Source organism: Rousettus aegyptiacus, unplaced genomic scaffold (genome assembly GCF_014176215.1).
Source record: "Rousettus aegyptiacus isolate mRouAeg1 unplaced genomic scaffold, mRouAeg1.p scaffold_m13_p_14, whole genome shotgun sequence".
Classification (NCBI taxonomy): domain Eukaryota; kingdom Metazoa; phylum Chordata; class Mammalia; order Chiroptera; family Pteropodidae; genus Rousettus; species Rousettus aegyptiacus.
Genome location: NW_023416289.1, coordinates 10,506,722 through 10,532,141, shown reverse-complemented (window position 1 = coordinate 10,532,141; position 25,420 = coordinate 10,506,722). Strand labels below are relative to the sequence as shown.

Here is a 25,420-nt window from a genome sequence, read left to right as displayed (position 1 = left end):
ATAAACAGGCTTTGCTGCCAAGCAGCAAGTAACAGAACACTCACAGCCCACGTTGCAGGATGGCTGTGGGAAATAGGAATGAGTCAGAAGTGAGCTCACTGCAGCTTATTAAACATACATGCATGAGATCTGGCTGATGGGGGAATGCATTTGTAACACTGTGCTCCTTGCTCTAATTTAATTAGGTTCTGGACCCAAGCCAGAAGTCTCTACAGAGATGGAGAAGGGTAACCAAGCAAACACACAGATGCTACCTAAGCTAGCAGACATCGAAACAGGCTCCTTACTGATAGAGACATCTGTGTTACCACCCATGGAGCAGCCAAAGGTAAGGTCTGGCCCAACATGGGTCACTTGCTTAAAATCCTCTACACTAAAACCTGAATTTGCACATCACTTGACCAAACCAGGAGAAAGCAGAGCACAGAATTTTTAACTTTATTATCAGCTACTAAGTTATGATACAAACCAATCAGAACCATTAAAGAAAAGTTACTTGAAACAGGTATGTACAGATAAACAGAAGCCAAAGTCATATCTTCTGATCCCAAAGCCATCCCTGTAGGAAAGGATGGCCTTAGCTAGGGTACAAAGGAGCACATAAGTTAGGAGTCTCATCCATTGAGGAAAGCTGCAAGCAACTAGCCACATGGGCACCAAAATCTTAACATCACTTTTTAAAGGTTCTCTTAATCATAAAGTTTTCAAATGAAAACAGGAAACCCTCTTCTCTTTAGGCTTTCCAGCTTGAATACTTCTATTAAGGCAACTGGAAGCCCACCTTAGCCTTAAATGGTGACAAGTGCCCAATATGTGACTTATCCATCAGTAATGCAATCTAACAGAACATGCTATGGGAACAACAGGAATTTATACAGTGCTGCCCTCTGGTAAAAGGGAAACATAGCACGCAAATAAAGCAAAAGGCCACAGAGGGCTCCCTGAGAATCCAGCAGAACTGAGAGGCCTTCAACTTTCCAAATAAATTGGATCCAGGTGGAACTGTGCCCTGCAGCAAGGAGTAGTGTATAAGCCAATGAGAGGACCCAGCTTCCAAGGACTGTTACAATGGCTTCCTGAGTCATTTTCTCTCCCATTCATATGAGTGGAAAAAAACACACACCTTAGCTTTGATTCTCACTCACCACAAATCCCTCTGCACAGAGAGAAGTGTTTCTAAGTCTAGAACCTCAGCACAGGGTGGGGATACTTCATGAAGTACTCTCTTCCAGTGTCCAGCCATCTTTGGCAGCTTTTCCCACAATGCTTTTACCTTCTCACTTCCCTGTGGAGGAATGGTGGAACAGGTGAGGCGAGAACCTGGGATCTCACTGACAGGAAACGGAAAAGCAGAGCTCACAGCAGACAGCTGCTTTGGCCTCATAGTGTCTTCAGTCGTTTGTCTCTTAGGAGCAATAAAGAACTGGAAAGCAGCAGAATCTGGTAGAGCAGGAATAGAGTCCAGAGGAAGTGAGTGCTCCGTGATGGTTAAGAGATGAAACAGAATTTCATGGAGATTTTTTGTTACAAGGAGAAACTGCTCGGTCTCAACTCCCAAACTTGCCTGGTTTAAGAGGCCTATGTTTTCTTTTTTAACTCTTCAAATCTCCGAGAAAGATCGTCAAAGTCAATGTCCTCCGATGCTGAGGTACTGGCACCAGCAGATGCAGTTGGTAGTGTATCTGGCACAGATGGCAACTCTGGTAGTACAAAGTTGTCGTAGGTATCCACAGGTCTGGAAGGGGGCTTTGCAGAAGCTTCTGGCTTGGGTCCAGGACCTAATTAAATTAAGGCAAGGAGCATATAGTGTTACAAAAGCCACATGGCTGAGATCCTCAAAGCCCCCAATCTCCTTGGGCAGAAATAAAACCCACCAAATTATAGGAGAGAACTAGTTTTTTTTTTTAAATGATTAATACTTAATTCTAAAGGTAAGTATACATGAGCATTCATTTAAACAAACTGTCCCCCCTTTGACAAAGGTCTACTCCCATAACAAAGTTCAAGGAGTAGTACCAGAACGAGCGGCTGTTAAAGGCTTAAGGGAAAAAAATTTCATAAGATCTGATCTATATTTCTAGTCTTTTGTTCTGTATTTTACAAGTTAAAGTCACCCCTTCCTCCTGCTGTTTCCATTTATTGCTAAGTTCTGGAATAGGCAAACTATAATTTTAATCATGTCTGGGGTAGAGGAGTACAGCTTACTCTGGAAAGAAACACAAAGGGAACTTTCCTGGGGTGGAAATGTTCTACACTTTACTGAGGTGGTGGTTACATACCATACAGTGTGTACACATGTACACATACATCAAAACACATACTTCTGCGGATTTTTAGATGTAAACTGTACCTCAATAAAACAAATGTCTAATTTTAAAAAATACACCCCCTCTGGGTTTCTGGAGTACTGGCAGTTTACTGTTTGAGCGGGTGGCTACATGAGCATGCCTGCTTCTCTGAAGAGTTGCTGAGCTATTCACTTATGGTTTGTGCATATTTACCCCTCTTAAATGCCCTTCTTAAATATTTCCAGGCACAACTGAAATGGAAGCAACAGGAGCACAAACCTGAAAGTAACTGAAAACCAGAAGTTGAAAAGCTATGAGTGAAAAAGAATGACACCACTAACAGAAACACGGAACTTAAGAGTCTCTGGGGCAAAGGAAGATCTCTTCATTTTGGAAAAGGGAAATCCTGAGTTCTATTTCTGCTATACTACCTTTGGACAAAAGACAGGGCATGTGGACTGAATGCCTGAGGGAGGAACATAATGAGAAAACAGAAATCAGCACTGAGCCTTGAGGGTTTCTGACTCACTCACCAATAATCTGTGCAGAAGAGACATTCTTATCAGCATTGTCATCAACCTAAAACACAAAGATTGTTACCAGAGGAGAAAGTGCCAACAGGTTACAAGCCCCTGCGTTTTCCAAAAGCTAAGCTGCTCAGCAAAAGCAACAGAACCTGCTCCAAAGAAACTGCCCCTACACTCCTTCCTGAATTTCCAAACAGGTATCATGTTGAACTCTTAACTGCCAAGCAGAGGAAAAGAAAAGTCTTTACAACATATACCATAACACCTCCTTAAACCGATACCTTCACCTTCCAAGCAGAGGGAAAGCACTAAACCACTGAATTCATTTCCAAGAACCAAGTTCTCAAATATTGATGAAGATTTTCTACCTCATTCCTAGAAACAGTTGTTGCAATGCTTCAATGCGTACAAGACAGAAACCTAAGAAAAACTTAGGCCCAACATAAAAACCAAAGGAAAGAATACTTGGCAAGCTCAAGAATAGGGGACTCTCCCTAGATGAATGATTTCCATGGCAAATGCCATACTATTGTTTTCTCAGTAAGGTATCATGGAAACAGGTCTCCAAAGGTACACACTGAGAACACAAGGTTTGCAAAAATCATGTCATCTAGTTTTAAAAGCTGTTAAAACTGCCTATAGTTCAAGGCATTATCATGTTAACTACGAGTAGCAAGTTTTAACTAAAATAAAATGAAAAATTAATGCTACAGGCTGAAATTTACTAACTAGATACTTCTGTACAAAACAAAAATCTGATCACTATGCTTTTACAGAGTACTGAGAACTTATAAAACTGGTATTTTAATTATGATATTCTAGCACCAAGTGATTCTCCACAGTTCCTCCCCACCCCCCACCCTCCCAAAAAAACAAACCTGGTTAAGTGCCCTACCAGAACTTTCTAAGCACTGCCACCAACAATGCTGCCACCACCACACCCCATTTCCAAAGTAATGTTAAAGCAACACAAGAATCCAAAGCAAGAACAATGCCAGTACGAGGAGTTGATTAAAACTTTGCCTTCCCTGTGGCCATTATTATGCTCTCTTCATGGGATTCACTCTTGCTGCTTATAAAAGAGGCTCAGGCACTTACAGATTCATACGATGGGGGAGTTGCTGGTATCTGAGGTGGATGAATACTGGGAAAGGCCTGATAAGTCCCCATTGGCAATCCATTGAAATCCGACTGCAAGAGAAGAAAGGCAACATCAAAGACACTACAATTTGCAATTTTCTGAGGTGTATGGGATAGGAAAAAACCACATATACAGAAGGTCCTCACATAACGTGGTTTCATTATAATGTTGATAAGATGCCATAAAAAGGTAACTTTCTATCCAATGATCGAGAGTAAAACTGGATTTTATAATAAGTGTAATAAATGACTGTTATTCATTTTTGGGAAAAGCTACTAGTGTGCCTACATCAGGTCTCAAAGATGTTGGGTGAAAAAACTACATGAAAATGAGCCTTTTTAACACCCTCTCTCCAGATTTTCCCACTGCATTATTTATAGCTAACCAAAAGACTTTCTCTAAATCCCAATGATTTTTTCCCACATTATGATCATTAAACTAATACCAAATGTTCTTACTGCTAAATCCTCTTGACAACCTACAATACCTGAGTGTATTTACAGAACCAACTTGTCATCTTTTGCTACATTGTTGACAGCTTACATCCACACTTATATGTATACTTACTGGTCCCTTTGGAAGCGGGTATGAGAAGGGAGTATTTGGAGATGGCATGGGCATGGGCATAGGCATTGGCACTGTTCCAACAGGTCCACCAACTGGTGCTGTGAACCCACCCCCTCCTCCTCCTCTTCCAGGGCCCCCTTTCTTCACATCATCTGTGAATCCAACATCAATAAGATCTGTCTCTACCCCAGGGGGAGCTTCTGCCTGAAAAAAAGAGAAACTCGTATCAGCCCACACCACAGGCTAGGTTCCAAGAAGGCGATTAGCATGAAGGAAGTTTACTGGGGATAACGACATGTGAGGAAGTGAAGGAAGCAGGGCTGGGCAAAGGAAGAAGTTGTCATGTAGTCAAAAGCCTCAGCCGATTCCCCAGAGAGGTCTTGAGACAGGATGGGTGCACAGTAGGTATCTCAAACTGTGTCAAAGGAACAGAATCTTTAAACCCTGGCACTGACCAGTTGCTAAATATAAGCTGCTCCCAGGAAAGGCTTTAGGTAAGGGAGCTCTCTCTTCTGAGGGCCACTGCTGGAGGGATACTCAGCTATGTGTGAGCTACCAGTCACCAATACTCTCCAAAGCTGGAGGAAATAAATGCTTCTGTCCTGAAGTATGTGTATTTGGGGTTGTCTAAGCAACATATCAAAGCATCTACTATACCCTCATCAACTTTAACTGCTGAATGATGATTATTTGCATATTTGCCCCCCTTATACTATAAGATTCTCAGGACAGGGACCTTGTTTTATTATCTGTATTCCCAGCTTTCTGTACATTGTCTGGCACAACTCAAGTACCCAATAAATGTTTCGAGATCTGTTCTGGGTCTTAGGGCATTCTTGCTACCCACAGGGAGATTCACCATTCATGAACTTCATCAAAAAGCAGAATACCATTTTATATTTGTATCAAGCTTTGTACCTTTTCAAAATGCTTTGTCATTCATTTCATCGGTCCTTAAAAATAGTGAGACATGCAGGAATATTATTACCTAAAAAGGACAAAGGCTTAACCTTTCACGCACAATTTTTACTGCAAAGAATATGAATATTTTTCAAAGATCCATTCCTATGAACTCTGAAAGACTCTAAACTTACCATGTAACAGTGCCTTTTTCAAATTGAAAAATACTACTACTACTACTAATAATAAACTTACCATGACCACAGAGTCAGGCTCATAGGGCACATTGTAGTTCTTGGCAATTTCAATCAGGTATCTCTCCACCAGGATTTTGGGTGGGGCTTCCACACTCAGTTTGTGCATTAACTATAAGTAAAAGACATCGAGTTAAGAGGTATCTATACCAACCAGCCTAAGCCTAGTACCTGTCTCACTTTTAAACTTTGTTCCTCTCATTTTATAGGTAAACTGAGAAGAAAAAGTTTCAGACCAGTTAAATAATTTCTTTGCCAGTCACAAAGCCTATTGCAAGATCCATGTCTTTCTCTCATTCTCTGTTTACATATGACCCATGTGTTGGTAAAAGATTAATATTGCTGCCTTCGACATCTGAATTCATCCACCCTTCTCCCTGCCTCACTTCTACTTCCACAAATTACAAGGGGCACAAAGGACAGAGGCCAAATAAGAAATAACAGAACACCACCCTCACAATCAGAAGTATAGGGCCAGGATGAGGAACTGACTGCCCTGCCCACCAGAGAGCCTTCTTCTCACTATGAAATGTGCAAAACTGGATTAACCTTACCACACGGTGGGACCCGCCAGAATCACTGCAAGCAATAAAATAACCAGTCCCCACCCTGCCCACTGCTTCAAGTTTAGCAAGCATGTTCATTACCCTGTCATTTACAGTTCCAATCTGGTTGGTCTTACATAACTTGCCATATTCCTTGCTATACTTGGCACAGAGCTGATCAGCAACCTACAAAGAAAAAGAAACAATAAATAAAAGTGGAAACCACTCCAAAAGACTGCTTCAAGCTTCCTCCTATCAACAGTAAACAAGCTTCTAGTACAGGATTTCCAAATAACTGGGGACTATAAAACTTTAAGGGGTACATACTAATTAATTTAATTTTTTGTTTATGCATCCATCCACTGAGTTGCAACTATGTGCCACTCTCTATTATAAGCTGTATAATATACACTGCAAATACCATGAACAAAAACAGACATTGCCTTACAGTCTCTGGGGAGAACAGTCATTACTCGGTCACACAAATAAAGATACATATGCAGCTAAGTGCCACCAAGGAATATACTATCAACAGCTTATGACAGTAGAATCAAATCTGATTAAGAAAAATCAGCTAACTATGGGGGCTGAGCACAATGCAATATCCAGATAATGCATTACAGAACTTTATACCTGAAACCCATATGATGTTATTAACCAATATCACCCCAATAAATTTAAAGAGCGGGGGGGGGGGGGGAAGGGAGGAGAAAGAGAGGGACAAGAAGAGATAAAGAGTAAGGCGTCCTGAAAAAGTGATGCTTCACTAAAATGTAAAGGATGATTAATAGTTAACAAGGTGAAAGGAAGGGCATTTCAGGAGGAAAAAGAAAGCATGTGCAAAGGCCTATGGTGAAAAAACAGGGCCAATCCTCAAGCTGAAGTAAAGCCAGTAAGCCTCAGAGCGCGAGGGAGGAATGTGGTAGGAAATTAAGAAAGGCAAGAGGAGGCCAGACAGTACAGGGCCATGTCCGCCATATTAGAAGTTTTGTTCCTAACACAAGCACAACAAAAAGATACTAAAGGGTTTTAAAGCAAGGGGTAGTGACAGGATGAGATGAGTGTTTTGAACAGAAGCCTCAATTGTTCTAATGGAATGGTACATGGACTAAAGAAAACCAAAATAAATATAGGAAGAACATTCAAGAATTACTACAACAGTCCAGGCAGGAAATGACAGTGGCACTAGCCCACTGTCCCAACACCTGGGAGCTCAGTGTGTGTGTGGGGGGGGGGGGGGGAGGGTGGCGCTCTCTGTTCAACACATAGACTTTCAGAGATATTTACTACTTAATAAGTTTGTCATTTGTCTTCTGATAATGACTTTTGTTTTGCTTCATATTATTTATTTTTTAATATTAACTTATCACTTTTATGGCTTTTGGGTTTGATGGCATGATTCAGTTAGGCCTTTTCCACTATGAGATTATTTTTTTAATCTGCCTAGTTTTCTTCTAGTTCTTTTATGGTTTCATTTTTAAAAAATGCAAATCTTTGTTTTATCTGGAATTAACCCTGATATAAAGGAAGAGTACAAGAGAGGCTAAAAACAAGACTGAGGTTAGGTTGCCCCTTCTCTGCCACTCCTCTGCCCACAAAATTCTATTATTATTCTCCCTACCCTATCAGAATATAGGTGGTTTATTCTCTGGGGAGGTTAAATGGACTCTAGACTTCAAGTACAGCAGAGATACTTATGAAAACAGAAGAAGCAAGCATAAGTCTTCTATAAGAGAGTGAGACTTTTGGCTTTCTTATCCCCTGGGCCCTGAGAAATCTCAGAAATGCTGCCAGCCAGCTTATACCCTCCAGGTAGAAAATAAGAGGATTCCTGTCTGAGAAAAATGACCTAGCCAAGGAAAGAAAACTAGTTCTTGACAGTCTGGAGTTCTCTCAAAAAAGATCTTAGTCAGATCATTCAACAATAAAGGCATTTACCAATAAGCCCCATCCAAGCACACAGAGGTTCCAATCTCTTTTTAGTGCCTCGCTCTAAATATAAACCAACAGTCAAACGTCACCAAAATTTGAAGAAAAGCGTCTACTATAAAATTGTATAAATCTAAGAAACAGAAAATAAATGTTACAGAAATAAGATTAAAAAGAAACCATAGTAGTCTCAGAGAGTTAAAAGACATTGTAGCCATGATACAAAAATAATAGAACATATAAAATATTCAGAGAATAAAGAGCTCTTAAAAAATAAAAACAGAAGGAAATCTCAAAACACATACGGGGGGATAAGACTGAGACAATCTCCTAGAGAATAAAACAAATCAGTAAAAATGTAGAGAATACAGAAAGAAAACAACTCATGTGCATTGGTACCATATCTGTGTTGTGGCAGACAAAGTTTTAATCATCTCTTCTGCCAGACTCTAAGCTATAAGAGTAAAGCGGGTTTCCTGTTTTGCTCACCACTGTACTCTAGTGCCCACCTATTTCATAACATCTGCTCAATAAATATTTGTGAAATAAATAAGGCAAAACATCTGTTACCTTAAAGTTATTTTAATTTTACTAGTTTGCAGTTGTATAAGAAGTTTTCTATTTGTATGTGCTTAAATTTAACATTTGTCAAAAATAAATATAATAAACGATGCCACTTTTAAATGAAGCTGGAGCTGCCATGCCAGAAGAACCGCCTTGCGTGTCTTATTCCTCAGATCTTCAGAATGCTAAAACAGGGCAAAATAACCTTTGGACTGGCCTTAGGGCAACAGTGTGTCCCAAAACACTGTTTGCAAAGATAATAAGAAAGCAGTTATTATGACTAGTGGACTGAAAATTTAAAATATTGTTTAGAATTAGCATCATTATATTATCTGCACCAATAGAAGAAATACCTTCCTTTTACTGATGTAACTGTTCCCCTCTCAAAAATACCCATTGCCTTTGTCTCCTAATGAACACTATTTGGGCTTTTCTGCCTGAATCAGTGCATCCCAAATAGCTATTCTTATTGATCTCAAGTGCTTACTGATTCTCATTTTGAAAGGACTTTTTTAAGTTAACATATCACAATAAATATAATTTAAAACAAAACTGAGGATATGGGAAACTCTGCTCTTTAAAAAAAATGATTCAAATTTGCAAAACACTCTTCTATTTTATGAGATAAGGCCTGACAAGGAGGAAGAAACAAATTAACACAAAGCCTGTGTCAAAGGCAGCATGAGAAGAATATAAAAAACCTGGTCAAGTAAGCAGAAATTACTTATGTTAGCCAACCTTTCTAACAACATGAAAAACCAGACACCATGAAAACTGGTTGTACTCACTATTTTCAACTCAGCCACTTCTGACTGAAGTCGAGGAGCAGCCCAGATAAGTGTAGATACGGATTCAGCTAGACCAGAATCTAGCTCCCTAATTAAGGGAAAAATTAGAATTTAACATTCTTTAAAACAAACCAACAACCCTAATATTCATATCATACACCTGATAGCCTTTAAAGGTATTTCATTAATCAATAAATTTTCGATAACTCTAGACTTCTAGATATTTTCATCACCTTATTTTACTTCTGGGGAAACTCAAACTAAATGACAAGCCCAAGGTCACAAAGTCAGAAAAATGGTTCATCCAAGACTCAAACTTAGGCCTCTTAAGAGTCTTTATTTTCAACAGCTGTCTACACTGAAGTCATGCCTTCATGCAGATAGTAGGAAAAAGGTCCTTGTGAAACAGTACCTTAGTACTAGCCCCCTACATGTAGAAAGAGACCACTATTACTCCTTTCTCAAATTCCAGAGGTAACCTGATTTAAGTCTTTGATCAAAATATCTTACTACATTACAGTTATCCAAGATGAATATATCCTACAGATCTCAACGATACTGTATTGTGTGCTAAATTTTTGGTAAGAGGGTAGATCCCATGTTGTGCTCTTACACAAAAATGGGGGGAGGGAATACAAGGAAACTTTTGGAGGTGATAAACATTTACTGCCTTGATTGCGGTATTTGTATACAGGTATATGCATATGTCAACACCCATCAAACTGTATACATTAATTATGTGCAGTTTTTTCTACATCAATCATACATCAATGAAGAAAATAAAAGAGACCAAAAAAATCTTACTTCATTGACTGGATGAGGCCAAACCGAGCAAGCAGCAGGTCACAATACAGCTCCAGGATCTCCATGGCTTCCACAAGGTAGTCTTCTCGTATAATGTGTTCCACTCGGATGCGAGCTCGTTCATCCTTCCCAGCAGCCAGATAGTCAGCAATCTCTTTCCTTGCTTTCTGGGCCAGTTCCGCTAAGGCACAAATCCCACTCTACTCACACAGTAGTAATACACTGGGACCTGGCCTGCAGGGAGACCTCCACCTCAACAGAGAGAAGTGGGTGTTTTCTACTACATCCTAGCTCACTCTCCCTTAGCAAATCTAGTCCCATCTCACCTAGTCTAAAATTTGCTACTCTGTCTAGGTGACCATATTATTTGTGTAGCCAGAAATTCCTACCTCAGAAGTCATGTTACCTATTGCATAGCAAGAATACATCCTTTTCCCTGTAACAAAGTGATTCAGTAGAACCAGTCACAAAGGACAGCAGAAATGTAGCCAAAGTTTAAAGGATATGGAATACCTAAGAATTCACAGTGGTAGCCTGAAAAGGCCAATATTGGGGTACGAGGACCCAGTGATGCATTTTGGGAAAGAAAATATAAGGTGATCATGTATTACTCACTTTTTTTTTTCTCCAATAGTTTAAGACGGTTTATAACTAATCTCAAATTGACTCGTAAACGCTCAGCTTTAAATCCAGAGCCCAGCATGCTGTGTTATTCCTCCTGGAAAAAAATAAGAAGCACAATGACTATTTTCAAGTTAAAATTTGTTCAGGAACTAACAACAACAAATTAGAGGATGGATTATTGATATTACAAACCAGAGTGGTTTTCTAATACAGGCAAATGACATGATCTGGTTGACATTTTTTAAAGACCATTTTGGCTGTGGAGAACTGATTGGGGGAGGATAATAACGGAAGCAAGAAGGCTGAGGACGCTATTACTACAGTCCAGATAACAGATGGAAGTAGCCTGGACTGGGGTAGTTAGCAGTGGTGGTGGTAGGGGGATTAGATTTGAGATCTGTTTTGAAGGCAGAGCTGAACGAACTTGGTGATGGATGAAATCAGTAACTAAGTATTGGTGTAGGAGTCGGGTGATAAAAAGAAAAGCAGCAGGAAGGCCTCCTACCTCTCCCAAAAATTTCATCAGAGTTGTGATAGGAAAAGATGATCAAATTTAGAACCAAAGTCAAAAATATCACCTTAAAACTGAAAGCTCTTCCTCTAAGATCAGGAACAGCAAGGATGCCAACTCTCACCAGTTATTTAACATAGTATTGGAAGTCTTAGCCCAAGCAATAAGGTGAGAGCAATAAAGGGCATCCAAATTAGCAATTAAGTAAAACTGTCACTTTTTGCATATGATTCTATATATAGAAAATCCTAAAGACTATTAAAAACAATATAAAGTTGCAAAATCCAAAAACAATGTACAATATTTGCAGTCCTATATATTGACAATGAAATATAAAAAAAGAAAACGATTCTATTTGTAATTGCAACAAAAAGGATAAAATACCTAGGAATAAACTTAACAAAAGAAGTGAAAGACCTATGTACTGAAAACTAGAAGACACTGTTGAAAGAAACTGAAGATGACACACTGAAATGGAAAGATAGTCCTGTGTTCATGGACTGGAAGAGTTAACATTGTTAAAATGGCACAGCAAAAGAAATCATCAACAAAACGAAAAGGCAACCAACCAAATAGGAGACGATACCTACAAACAATACCTCCAATAAGGGTCTAACATCCAAAATATATAAAGCAGTCATACAACTCAACAACAAAAAAAGATCCAATTAAAAAAATAGGCGGAGGAGCTGAACAATTTTCTCAAAACATACAAATACCTCAGGTATATGAAAAGATGCTCAACTTCACTAGCTACCAGGGAAATGCAAATCAAAATCACAATGAGATACCACCTCACACCTGGTAGATTGGCTATCATTAATAACACAAGAGAAAACAAGTGTTGCAGAGGGTGTGGAAAAAAAGAAACTCCTGTACACTGCTGGTGTAAATGTAAACTGGTGCAGCCACTATAGAAAACAATATGGAGGTTCCTCAAAAAATTAAGACTATAGTTACCACGTGACCCAGCAATCCCTCTTCTGTATATCCACCTAAAAAGTTTGAAAACATTTATTTGTTAAGATATATGTATGGATTCCTATGTTCACTGCGGCATTATTCACAGTAGCCAAGAAAGGGAAATGACCTAAGTGTCCTTCAATGGATGACTGGATAAAGATGTGGTACATATATACACCATGAACACCACTCAGCCATAAGATGAAATACTGCCATTAGCAACAACATGGATGGGTCTTGAGAGTATCATGCCAAGCAAAGTAAGTCAGAGAGAAAAGGACAAGAACCATATGATTTCACTCATATGTGGGATATAAAGAGCAAGCAACAAACTCAAACACAGACAACAGTATAGTGGTTACCAGAGGGACACAGGGCTAGAAGGAGGCTGAAGAGGGTAAAGCTGACAGAAAGAGACAGACGGTGGGTGGTAAGCACACAATGCAATTTACAGATGATGTAATACAGAACTGTACACTTAAAACTTATTAACTAATGTCGCCCCAATTAATTTAATTAAAATTAAAAAAAAAATATTCTCACCTTAATTCTTCAAATTCTCTAAGTCTCAGTCTTTGGAATAAAGCCAGTGCCCAAGATCAAAGAAATATCATTAACACCGACTCACATACAAAGAGACTGACAAAGAAGTGAAAAGACCAAGTTTAAAAAAAGCTGCTCTGTAACAGAAGGCTATTTACCAACATTCAACATACGGTAGAGTTACAATGAACAAAACCACCCGAGACTTTAGAGTATACCATTGTGTATTGACCACTGTGTCAAACAACACAATTCCTATTTCTCTCAATTCTTTACTTGAACTCCAAAACATGTAACATCCAAACAAAAGCTAGGTCTAACAAAGTAACCGAAGAGTAGACAACCAAACAAGATAGCCAACATAAGGAAGAACACTAGGAATAGATTTACTTGCTTGTGCATACTACTAACAGAAAATATCCCATGTATTTTCCTTTTGTGAAATTGCCTCCAGAAGCTTTTACACTATACTTAAGAATTAACCAAGCCCAGTAAACAATAAGACTTATATGTCACAAAATTCTGAATTATGTTCAATCCATTCAACATTTACTGGTTATCTCTATGCCAGACAATGGCTAGCTGCAGGAGATACAAAGATAAATAATGCACGGTCCTTGCCCTCAAAGGAACTTATATTCCATTGGAAAAAAACAGCTAAGAAAATCAGACAACTCAATACAATACTGTTTGGTAAGGACTATAATTCTAGAGTGGTTCTCAACAAGAAGTGATATTGCCCTCTAGAGGGCATCTGGCAATGACTGGAAATATTCTGAGTTGTCATGACTAGAGGAGATGCTACTGGCATCTGGTGGGTAGAGGCCAGGGATGCCGCTAAACAGCCTACAGAGTTCTCCTGAAAATAGATGGCATCAAAATCCTGAGTAATTTGAGAATTTCATAAAAAGACTACTTACAATGGTGTGGGATAAGGTTTAGAGAAACCAACAAAGGATAGTGTATTGCCCCAAGACTATTAATACATCTAGGCCTGAAGGGGCAAGATGAGTAACTAGAATCTGGAGAGGGTACCTATATGGAGAGGGTCTCCGGAGAAGAATCATGATCATTGGTAGAGGCATCCAGACAATTTGCAAAAACTTGGCAAGGACGGAGAAGGGGAATAAATACCTAGCCCCCATTCCGCCTGCCTTTTGGTTTCCTGCTTGGTACCTCCCATATATCCCCAACTGGAAGCCAGAAAGCAAAGGACTCATAGACACAGTGCACATGGGTGAGCCTTGAGGGACATGCACCAGAGACAGAAGGCTCTGGAGGAGAAAACAAAAGATACCCAGCACAAAGACCATAGTTACACAAGATCAGACTAGAAAACTGAAGATAAATGAATGGTCTAAGGAAACTGTGTTTATGTTCTTTCCACAATAATTACAGTATAATAAACATAACTTAAGTTCTTACCATATAATCTCTAAAGTCCTTCCAATCCTAAGATTCTGAAGGATAATAGAGATCCAATTGTCCTGAATTAAATGGAATAGGCAAAAAGGCATAGATAATTGAGATTCTTCTTCAAGATTTCTCTCAGGAAATTTAAAAAATAATGTAATGTTTTTTCATTGAAAAATAAACGCAATCCATTTTATTCATTATTTATTCAGTTAGTATTTATAAGCATTTTACTATGTACCAGAAATTGTGCTAGTTTTGCAAGTAAAAAGATAAATACCTGTGTCTTCTTCCTATCATACACACAAAAAAATTTTCAGATCCATAAAAGGACTAAAACTTAATCCAAAATACGTATTTAAAAAAAATTTCTACAACTCAAAAAAAAAGCAATAAACATTTTCTCCAAAGATGATATACGAATGGCCAAGCATATGAAAATGTATTAAATATCACAAATCAACAGAGAAATCCAAGCCAAAACTACAACGAAGTATCACCTGACACCCAACGGAATGGCTACTATTTAAAAAGAAACAGAAAATATCAAGTGTTGGTAATGCTGTGAAAAAACTGTTGGTGGAATTGTAAAATGGTAACCATGACAGAAAATGGTATGGCAGTTTCTCAAAAAATTTAAAACAGAATAATCTCACTTTTGGTTATCTATCCAAAAACTGAAAGCAGGGTCTCAAAGAGGTATCTGTACATCTATGTTCATAGCAGTATTGTTCACTGTAGCTAAGAGGCAACCCAAAATGTCCACTGACGGATGATACACACACACACAGAGGAACATTAGCATTAGTATAACAGTCCATGTTGTAGCATGTGACAAGTTTTCCTTACTTTTAAAAGCTGAATTAGTCTAGGTTCTATTAGTCTATTAGTATTCTAATAATATTAGTATAATGGTATTTAATAAAAATCCATGCCTTAATGTATAAAGTAAGTAAAGTTATGAATTATCTTACAATCCAGCAATCCCATTCCTGAACATATGCCCCTAAAGAAACTGCACTAAATACCATGAAGACACACGCAGGAGGCGGCAGTGGTAGTAAGGAGGTGGAGGAATGTTAAGTGTTCATTACAAGAAAATGGATAAAATGTGACAAATACATAACAGAATATATACAACAGTCAGATTTACTGAACAAGCTACACTTAGAGGAACACGGGCAGGCCTTAAAAACGAAAGCAAAAAAATAAGGAACAGGGTTCAAGGTTCAGTGTCTCACACGCACTAAGCAAAGCTATAAACCTGAAAAGCATCGAACAGCTTTTTGAGAACTCTGAAAAGTAAATTAATAGCAGCTAGATAGATAAGACTAGAATTTGAAGTACCAGTAAAGTGGCAGGAGTTTATCACTTTTTTTTCTCGATATTCCCTGGCCTATAATATGCAAGGCAGCCTGAAACTCAAACCCAAAATGAGCACTGGCAAAGAAAGGAAGAGTATCAAGAGCAGCTCTCCAGTCCTGGCTTGAGGAGCTAGAAAGGGGACAGAGTGGGTGAAAAACATCAAACCAGGAACGTCAACCCACACAGGAAAAGAAAATCACACATCAATGCTGACTTTACACAGATGCCAGAATTAACTGGCAAAGATTTTAAAGCTACTATAAAAATACCGCAACAAGGGTAATTACTCTTAAAAATGAATGAAGTCTCAATATAAAAAATAAAAAGATAAAAAACAGAAACTTTAAAAGCAAAAACTACAATAACCAAAGAAACTCACTATAGCTCTATAGTACAGGCTCTATAGCTGAATGGAAATGACAGAGAAGCAAGTCAGTGTACTTGAAGATAGAGTAATATAAAGTATCCAATCTGAAAATCTGAGATAAACAACACTGAAAAAAGTGAACAAAGCCTCACAGATCTGTAGGATATATAACATATTATTCTGATAATAATATGTGTATTATCAGAATCCCAGAAGGATGGGAGAAAAAATGCAGTACAAAAAAAAATTTTTTTGGCCCTTTGGGCCACGCTTCTCTTGCTCAGGCTTGCTTCCACGTCTGGAAGTGTACTTTCTCTTCTAATAAAACTTTTCTTTTCTACTGTAAAAAAATAAATATAAAAAAATTTTTAACCAAAATTTCCCAAAATTTAGCAAGACACAAATCTGCAATTGAAAAAGTTCAGGGAACTCCAAACATAATAAACCCGAAAAATGCATGCCCAGATGCATCATAATCAAACTTCTGAAAACAAAAGACAAATTTTAAAAATCTTAAAAGCAATCTGAGAAAAACACATTATCGACAGATGATCTATTCAAATGACTATGGAATTCACATGAGAAACCATGACAGCCAAAAGGAAGTGGACTGGTGCTGAAAGAAAAGAACTGTCAACCCAGAATTCTATAGCCAGTGAAAACATCCTTCGGAAATGAAGGCGAAATGAAGTCATTCTCAGATGACGGAAAAACTAGTAAGAAAACTTGTCACCAACAGACCTGCTCTAAAGAAGTTTTTCAGAAACCTGAACATTGAAATAAAGATGTGGCGAATATCAGCATCTTACATTACAGAAATGGCAAATATCTGGGTATACATAACACATAGTCTTCTCATAAGCCTCTTAAATTGTACTTGACAATTACAAGCAAAACGAATAATATTATCTGGTGGGGTTTTTAATGTATGTAGATGTCAATACACAAGATAACCATAACGATGGGATAAAAGGGACAGGTTAAAGGGACCTATATAATGTCGGCACGCCATAAGAAGTGGTAAAACACTAACCCTTAGCACCTGTGAAAAGTGTGCCTATTGTAATCGCTAGAATGACCCGTAAAAAAATATATACAAAAAAATACTAAAAAACTCAATAGATTTTAAACTAGAACACTAAAGTGTTTAAAATAACCCAAAAATATAGCAGGAAATCAGAAACCAACGAAAACAGAGGGAACAAACAGAAAACAACAAAATGATAGACCTAAATTCAAATATGTTAATAATTACATAAATAAGTAGAAATGGTGTAAACACAACAACTGAAAGGCAGAGACGGTCAGAACAGCCTCCAAAACGATCCAACCAGATACTGTCAATAAGAAACTTACTTCAATATAATAATATAGGTAGGTTTAAAGTTTTTTTTTTAAGGTGTATCATGCAAACACTACTCAAAAGAAAGTTGAGTTTGTTTCTTCCCCCTCCACCACCCATTTTAGTACAAACCTCCAGTTATTAAATAAATAAGTCATGGAGATGTAATGTACAGCATGGTGACTACAGTTAAAACAGTATTGCATATGTAAAAGTCACTAAAAGAGTAAACCTTAAAAGTTCTTATCACAAGAGGAAAAAAACTGGTAACTATGTGTGGTGAAAGACAATAACTACACTTACTGTGGCGGTCATTTTGCAATATATACAAATATCAAACCATCATGTTGTATAATGTTATATGTCCATTATACCTCAAACGAAGAAACTTGGAGGGGCTATATTAATGTTAGACAAAGTAAATTTCAGAGCGACTAAAATCCAGGGAAACAAAGGGACATTATATAGTGAAAAAGGGTGACTTCACCAAGAAAATACAACAATACTAAAAGTGAATGCACATAACAACAGAACTTTCAAACACATGAAGCAAGAACTGAAGGATAGGAGAAATAAACAAATCCCTAATTATAGCTGGAGACATACGTCCTTCAGTAATTGATGAAACTAGTAGACACAGTATCAGCAAGGATGCAGAACTGAACACCACAACCTACTGTATCTCACTGACATTTTAGAACGCTCCACTCAATAGCATTCATGAATGTAGACTATATCCTGAGTATAAAACTAACAAACTAAATAGAACTGAAGTAACATAAACTATGTTTTTAAACATGATGGAATTAAACTAGAAATCAGTAAGATAACAGAAAATTTCCAAACACCTGGAAATTAAGTAACATACTTTTAAATAATTCATGAATCAAAGAGGAAGCTGCAAGCAGAAAAAAATTCTTAAAGGTTTAAACTGCAAGAAAATGAAAATTAAAATATAACATCAAAATTTGTGAAATTTACAATACTAAATGTTTATCTCAAGAAAGTCTCAAATTAGTAACCTAAGTGTTCACCATAAGGAACCATGAAAAGCAAAGTTAACCCAAAGCAAAAGTAAACAATGAAAACAAGGCAAAAACTAATGAAATTAAGAGAGTAAAAACAGAGAAAAATCAATGAAATCAAATGCTGGTTCTTTGAAAAGATTAAAAATTTGATAACTTTGACCTGAAAAATCCACAAAATCACAAGTTATCAGTATCAGGAATGAAAATAGGGGCTATCACTACAGATCCTACAAAAATTAAAAAAAGGACATTATTACCAACTTATATCTATAAATTCCACAATGAGACTAAAACAGACAAATCTCTCAGATACTCAATTCACATAAAGTATAATTACCCCATATGTTTAAAAAAACAAAACGAAACAAAACAAAAAAAACTAAAATTAAGAGCAATCCCAAAAGAAAATCCAGGCCTCAGGAGCTTCTCCATTAAACATTTAAGAAAGTCTATCAAACATTTAAGAAAAATTGGCACGAATATTATGTGAACGCCCACAACTCATAAAGCTGGCATAAGAATTACATGAAAATTTGTTAAGAATTTAGAACAGTGCCTGATACACAGTGTTATGTGTACCCAGTAGTCTCTATATAAAACATTTGTTAAATAAAATAAATTCCAGCCAACAGAACTATACTTAAAGGTCTTGGCCCATCATTTAAATATTAGCTGATAAATGGACTTTTATGTGTTTTAGGTTAAAATAAAATGTTTAAGGTATGCTTCGTATCTTTTCCCCTATTTTAACTTTTTTTTATTTACCTGTTTCAACCTCATTGGAGGATTTCAACTGTATATAATCAGTATAGAGTATAGCTCCTTGAAGGCACAATTTCTGTGGTTCTTTTGTTATACTAACACTGCCCACCATAGTGCTTTGCACAAAGCTGTCACTCATTTATTATGTTAACTGGTAGGAAATTTAAGTAAAAATAAGATTTTTAATTGCACTAATTTACATAATTTAGTTTTGTTTCAGATTTAAGGAAAAGAAAATAATCTGTTAAAGTATTTTGTTAACTTAAAGTTTTTTTGAGTATTTTCGACTTTCAGAAATTAGAGTCCTATTCTATAGAAACTAATTATTAAAGATAATAACACTAAACCACAAAGATAATAACTAAAGACACGTCCTAAATAATTACCAATATATGAAACAAAGCATTAGCCCCAAAACCTGTCTACTACAAAAGATCCATTTAATTATCATGTCAGGATTTGAACCTGTTTCCAAAGCTAACTACCATAAACTTTGTATCCTGAATGATTAGGAATATTAATTTGGGGAATAGCCTAAAAGTAATAAAATATTCTGGTCAACAGTTTTATACACAAACATTTATATACATAAAACATATAAACAAATACGTGTATATGTGACTATACATACACATCCCACATACTAATATTGTCTGATACCTAATTTAAAATTATTTTTTGATTTAGAAGTTATTCTACGATCACTTTGTGTCTCAATATCTTTACAGCCACTCACTCACCAAACATTTGTTGAGTGCTATTCTATCAAGTACTGTGCAAAGACACTACAGACGAGACATTTAACACGTGACCCTAGAGCTTCGAAGGAGCTCACAATCTAATGGGCATGAGTGACATAAAAAACTATAGGACACATTAAACTATAACATAAATCCTATTAAAAGGACTATAAACTAGTGATTGCAAAACTAGTTCTCTGTATTCTATCTTGTTTATATACTTTACTACTATTTTGATTAGTGTAACACCATTATGTCACACATTGGTCAACAGCCTCATGTGCCCTTCTTAGCTTTTTCCAATCCCTCGCTGTACCCCAATCTTTAACATAGGAACAAAAAACTCATCTAGTCCCTCTTTTACCATTCAATTCCAGAAGCCTTTTAAAGCTGGATAATTCCTCCATTCTGAATAAGCAAAGGTGTAAAACCATAAATCAAGTCATTTCTCACAGTACTGGGCAACTCAGAACTGCTGTCCCAAATAGTGAAGCTGCCCATAGGTAGTAATCCTGAAAGCTCTATTTAAAGTAGCTAAAAATAGCAAAAAAGGCTCTGAAGTCCTAAGAAACCAGTTTTAGAGTCTGTTAACTCCAAAAGTACCAAGTGGGGAAGGGAAGCGGCACAGTAAATAGTGACTAGAATATTCTGTAGTATATAAGAAAACTTTTGTATTTGAAATGCATTTTGTATTTCAAATGTGTTATTTTATTTATCCTGAACACATCTTTCTTATAAGTAATACGGTTTTAGGTATGACCACTGTACTGCAGCTATGAAGATGCGGCATAAGAGCATGAACAAGCTAGAAGGCATTTCCAATATAACAGAATCCAATCCTTAAAACCATTTCATTTACAGAATGCTGTTAACTGTATTTTTCACACTATACAGTAAACTGTAATCAAATCACTAACATAATCAAGGTTGAAAATTTAATAAAGAACCAGAAAACCAGTAACATCGTGTGTAACTCACAAGAACAATACAGGCTTCAGAATTCAGAGACCATCAAGATTTTCTGGAAGGAGATATAAACACTGAAATGTGCAGGCATTTATGAAAGTATCCTTATCTTGTTTCTCAATAAAATTAATATTTAAAAAAAGAAAACAGCAGAAAATTAGGTATACTTTTTATCAAGTGTTTTTCTTAAGGCATATTTTTACAAAGTTGTAATCATAGACTCTGAACCCTTTTATCACTTACCATATCTGTTACAGTCTCTATAATGTTATTTTAATGGCCACTTAATATTCCACTGAGTAATAATTTTTAAATTAATTCCCTAACTCTTTGACATTTGTCATATAAATGCTGAAATTAGTGTTCATGTGCTTACTACTTTAGCTGTACCTGAAATTGTTTCATTAAACTACACACTATACCCTAATTTTTAAATCAGAATAGACTATATGTAATTGGGATTTGATTTTGATTTTAAAGGGAATGAGAACTTTAAGTAGACTAGAGTTGGGGTTCTAGAACTCCTGATCATTTAGAAACCAGAGGCAAAGGAAGAGAGGGAGAATAATGTGGACAAATCAATATTTTAAAAATGAGAGGACTTAATTAAAAAAATGAGTGACTTTAAAATGTAATGCTAACATTGAGGTTTCAAAAAATTGTTATTCTCAAATAAAAAGATATTACCAACTCCTATCCCACAAGATGTGGTTCTGAGACAGTTGTAAAAACAAAATTTTCCCATGGACTATTGGTGTACGGATACAGAAATCAAAAGCCTTCTACTTGCGGGGAAGAGATATACGCACACATATACATTAGCAATTATTTTATAAAATAAATACATAATGGTGATTTAAATAAAACAAGCCTGGCCCTGAACTGATTGTTAATGAAGCTAGATGAGGAAATACATTATACTCTTTACTTTTATATTTGAAATTTTCATAACACGAAATTTTAAAAATGAGAAACACCTAAGCATAACAAAAATTACAATCCCCAAAGAGTTAAGACTAGCTCCTAATTTTAGTTTTACTACTCGAGAGTGAAAGCTGCTCTCCTGGGCCTTTCCTATTCCCTATTAAACAGACACTCTAGCGTCTCTATCCCTGTAGAAGTTTATGCCGGTCGAACTCAGAAGTCCTCACCTCCAGCACCCCGGAAGAGATGCGCTGAGAACACAAAGAGGGGCGAGGACAGGGCCACGGGCTCCTCGCTATGTCATCAGGCAGGCAGGGGTCTGCCAAAGGGGGATAAGGCCGCTGTTCGCCTCAACTAAAAAAACGGCCCTTTCCCCCGGCCAAAGGGCCCCAACACCGGGCCTCCTAGGAACCAGACCAGGAGACCGCCGGACTCGAAGGCGAACGAGACCCTCGCGGGCACTAGAGACGACAAAAGACGGGGTAGGCGTGTCGCTTTTCAGTGCGGTAAGCGCCGGCCGAGCCCTTTCACCGACGGGTGCGGGGCCCAGGCCTCGGCATTTCCGCCCCAGGGAAGAGACGCCTCAGGACAGGGAGGACAACAGGAAAGTTTCAGCGGCTTCAAGTACACCCCAGACCAGAGGCCTCCAAGCTGCTAGCGGCCCTATCACGGCCTCTGAGGTGGCCTCCAGCGCCGCAGCCCCTCCAGCCTAACCTCCGGCCTGACCCCCACCATCCAGGATCCTTCCCTTTCTCTTCCTCTGCCCCTCCCAGGGTCGTCTGAACCCCGAATTGGGGAATTCCAAATCCCGAGCGCAGTGCGAGAAGGAAAACAAAGACCCTGACGCTCAAGATGCCACACTCACCGGACCGAATCTAGACGTGAAAACGACCGGGACAGACTCCGGAATCAAGGTTCAGCATCCAAAATGGCGGCTACCTCGGCCTCAGCACAGCAAACGCGGGCGGAGGGATCCGCAGGGCCGAGCTAGCCACGCTCTCCTTCCCATGGATTGGCTGCGCGCCCGCCGCTCTCGGGACTCACACCGCGAGGGCCCGGGGCCTCGCGCGCCCAGCAACCTCTGGAGCCCGTGCGGCCGGGACTACTTCCCGCGGCGGATGCACGCGTAGTGGCACATTAACCGCACTCACACTGAGTCACCTGCTGGGGGCGTGCCCTGGGTTTCGCAGGTTAGGGTGGCGCTAAGAGGTTGCACCTGGTGCCTTGTTGGGGATTTTTCCTGTTTTAGAAAAACCGGCCCTGATACTTCCTTGCAAACACTTGGAGTTGCTCTCTGAGATTTTTCTCCCTTGTGTCCTCCAACTCTACTCATGTTGGGTGCTTTTCCCCTGAATCTCAGTTTCTTTTCTCGTCGTGGTGGTGGTGGTGGTGGGGGGGGAATGGCTGAGCAGGTTTCACTCCTTTGACAGTTCATCAAAGCTTACATTAAGGGATCCCCAACTTCTGGGCCACAGTGGTACCGGTCGTGGCCTACTAGGAACCGGACCATACAGCAGGAAGTGAGCAGCAGGCAGGCAAGTGAAGCTTCATCTGTATTTGCAGCTACTCCCCGGCGTTAGCGTCATCGCCTCAGCCCCACCGCAGATCAATCAGACATTCAATTCTCATAGGAGCACTGGGCCCCAGCGCCAAAAACCTTGGGGACCGCATATATGACCCTTCCTCCTCCCTTAGTCGCTTGCCATCTCTCCATTTATGCACTGATACCCTTGCCCCACTTTTAAAGGAAGTGTAATTGATTCTTCAACCAGAATTTCTGCAGTCTATTATTTAATTCAGTAATGTTTCCTTAGCGCCACATTCTCTGGGAATTTACTTTATCTCTGTGTTCAGAGGGAACTTTTGCATTTAGTTATTTTTGTTTTTAATTTGAAAACGCTTCTCTAGGCTTAGCGTTGGAAGAGGCTTCCTCTGCTCTTGGCTTCTGGAAGGAGGTAATCCTGCCCCCTGCTACGGAAACTATCTACTGAGAGTCACTAAATTATGATGCGGTCATGTGACAAGGATGGAGCTAAGCTTTACCATGTGAGATTTATATGCATTTTGAAACACTGTGCCTTTATAACATTTGCAGTATTTCTAAATAAAACCAGGTTCCAGAACCTGAAAATACAAGGTGTTTGGTTCCTTTAAAATGTGCGTGCACGCGCCCATAAGGGTGGAGGGTATTGAAGTAAATAGATGCATAAATAAGTGTGTTCTGCAATAAGATAATGGCATTAAAAAAAAAAAGTGAGGGCCGACTGCTCAAATTTGAAGAGGCTTAGAGAAATAGCAACCAAATGTACTGTGTGTGGACCTTGCTTGGATAAAGATTCAAACAAACCAACTATAAAAGACATTTTTGAGACAATTGGGGAAATCAGATTATGCACCAGAAATTAGATGACACCAACCACCCAAAGAATTGTTATTTTGTTAAGTACGGAAATGGCATTGAGATTTTATAAGAAAATGTCCTTTTTAAAAATTTTAAGAAATGCATAATTGTTTAATTAGATGAGTTATTATTGTACCATTTTCTCCACCTTTAAGTATATTTTAAAATGTTCGTAGTCAATAATCGAAAGGTGGAAGTAATGCAACTGTCCATCAATTGATGACTAAACAAAATATGGTGCACACAATGAAATAGTATTCAGCCTTAAAAATGAAGGAAATACTACAACATTGATGAACCTTGAAGGCATTTAGTGAAATGAACCAATCACAAAAGGACATATACTATATGATTTTACCCCTCCACACCTAGAGGGGTAAAATTCAAAGAGACAGAAAGTAGAGTGCTGGTTGCCAGAGGCTAAAGGAAAGGGAAAGTGGAGAGTCACTGTTTAATTAACGGGTACAGAATTTTAGTTTGTGAAGATGAAAAAGTTCTGAAGATGCATGGTTGTGATGGTTCTACAACAATGTGAATTTAGTTAATACAATCAAAAATGGTTAAAATGGTAACATATATTTCACCACAATGAAAAATGTTCATAGTAGAAATTTTTAATTAAGTCTATGTCATGGGGGGGAGGGTTAAATAAACAGTATATATACTAATCATTTAAATGCAAAATCTGTAACCTTCTACAAGAAAACTGGTTCTAGATTAAGAGATGAGAGAGGCATAAAAACCAAAAGAAATAAATTCTGGTTAGAAAAAAGTAGATATTGGGAGAACAACTTGGGAAATTTGAATATGTACTTGATATTAGATATAATTAAATTATCATTAATTTTCATAGGTATAATAGTTGTAATGCGGTTGAGTAGGAGAGTGCCCTTATTTTTAGGAGATGCATGCTGACCTATATAGAAGTGAAGGGTCATGGTGTCTGCAAGTTACTATCAAATAGTTAATAAACTATACTATAATTTGTATAATACTGTTACTTGCTTTAAGATATGTACCTTGGAGATTGTTCCATATCAGTCATTATCAATAATTCTCATTCTTTTTAAGAGCTGCATAATATTCCATGGAATATGTATACCATAATTTTTTAAGCACTGATCTATTGATGGGCATTTAGGTTATTTCCAGTATTTTGCCCCT

The 25,420-nt window shown here is 38.0% G+C and overlaps 3 protein-coding genes across 14 annotated transcripts in view; 2 read left to right on the top strand and 1 right to left on the bottom strand.

Annotated features, from left to right (window-relative positions):
• PKD1L3 (polycystin 1 like 3, transient receptor potential channel interacting) overlaps window positions 1-3,673 on the top strand; it is a 72,242-nt gene extending 68,569 nt beyond the window's left edge. For 8 of the 9 annotated variants that reach the window (XM_036231409.1, XM_036231411.1, XM_036231417.1 and 5 more), the window contains one exon: window positions 186-464. In XM_036231409.1, coding sequence (XP_036087302.1) covers window positions 186-436 — 251 coding nt within the window. In that variant the 3' untranslated portion in view covers window positions 437-464. Of the gene's footprint in view, window positions 1-185; window positions 465-2,533 lie in introns of those variants that run through there. The other variant, XM_036231412.1, reaches the window with a different exon arrangement.
• Window positions 415-22,847, bottom strand: IST1 (IST1 factor associated with ESCRT-III). Of its 4 annotated transcripts, none has more exons than XM_016164436.2 (10): window positions 22,721-22,847; window positions 10,923-11,025; window positions 10,308-10,488; window positions 9,504-9,591; window positions 6,325-6,408; window positions 5,679-5,789; window positions 4,524-4,727; window positions 3,914-4,006; window positions 2,822-2,867; window positions 416-1,778 (listed from the first exon to the last, which is right to left on the bottom strand). In XM_016164436.2, the coding sequence occupies exons 2-10, from the start codon at window positions 11,008-11,010 to the stop codon at window positions 1,579-1,581; spliced, it is 1,095 nt and encodes a 364-aa protein (XP_016019922.1). In that variant the 5' UTR covers window positions 11,011-11,025; window positions 22,721-22,847; the 3' UTR covers window positions 416-1,578. The 4 variants fall into 4 exon arrangements, with proteins under 4 accessions (XP_036087317.1, XP_016019922.1, XP_016019924.1 ...); XM_016164438.2 differs by lacking the exon at window positions 22,721-22,847 and adding an exon at window positions 22,083-22,195; XM_016164439.2 differs by having other exon boundaries at window positions 418-1,778; window positions 2,822-2,828.
• Window positions 22,002-23,988, top strand: LOC118611348. The gene is made up of 2 exons (XM_036231425.1): window positions 22,002-22,361; window positions 22,629-23,988. The coding sequence occupies exons 1-2, from the start codon at window positions 22,056-22,058 to the stop codon at window positions 22,983-22,985; spliced, it is 663 nt and encodes a 220-aa protein (XP_036087318.1). The 5' UTR covers window positions 22,002-22,055; the 3' UTR covers window positions 22,986-23,988.
• Window positions 23,989-25,420: the final 1,432 nt, after the last annotated feature.

What these genes read in the sequence shown, in the direction of transcription:
- IST1 (XM_016164436.2), bottom strand. Translation starts at nt 11,010, where the DNA reads ATGCTGGGCTCTGGATTTAAAGCTGAGCGTTTACGAGTCAATTTGAGA. An exon ending in GGCCTCATCCAGTCAATGAA is followed by an intron (nt 9,592 to 10,307) that starts GTAAGATTTTTT and finishes TCCCTTAATTAG; the next exon opens with GGAGCTAGATTCTGGTCTAG. An exon ending in AAGTGGCTGAGTTGAAAATA is followed by an intron (nt 6,409 to 9,503) that starts GTGAGTACAACC and finishes TTTTCTTTGTAG; the next exon opens with GTTGCTGATCAGCTCTGTGC.
- LOC118611348 (XM_036231425.1), top strand. Translation starts at nt 22,056, where the DNA reads ATGCCGGTCGAACTCAGAAGTCCTCACCTCCAGCACCCCGGAAGAGAT. An exon ending in GCGTGTCGCTTTTCAGTGCG is followed by an intron (nt 22,362 to 22,628) that starts GTAAGCGCCGGC and finishes TGCCCCTCCCAG; the next exon opens with GGTCGTCTGAACCCCGAATT.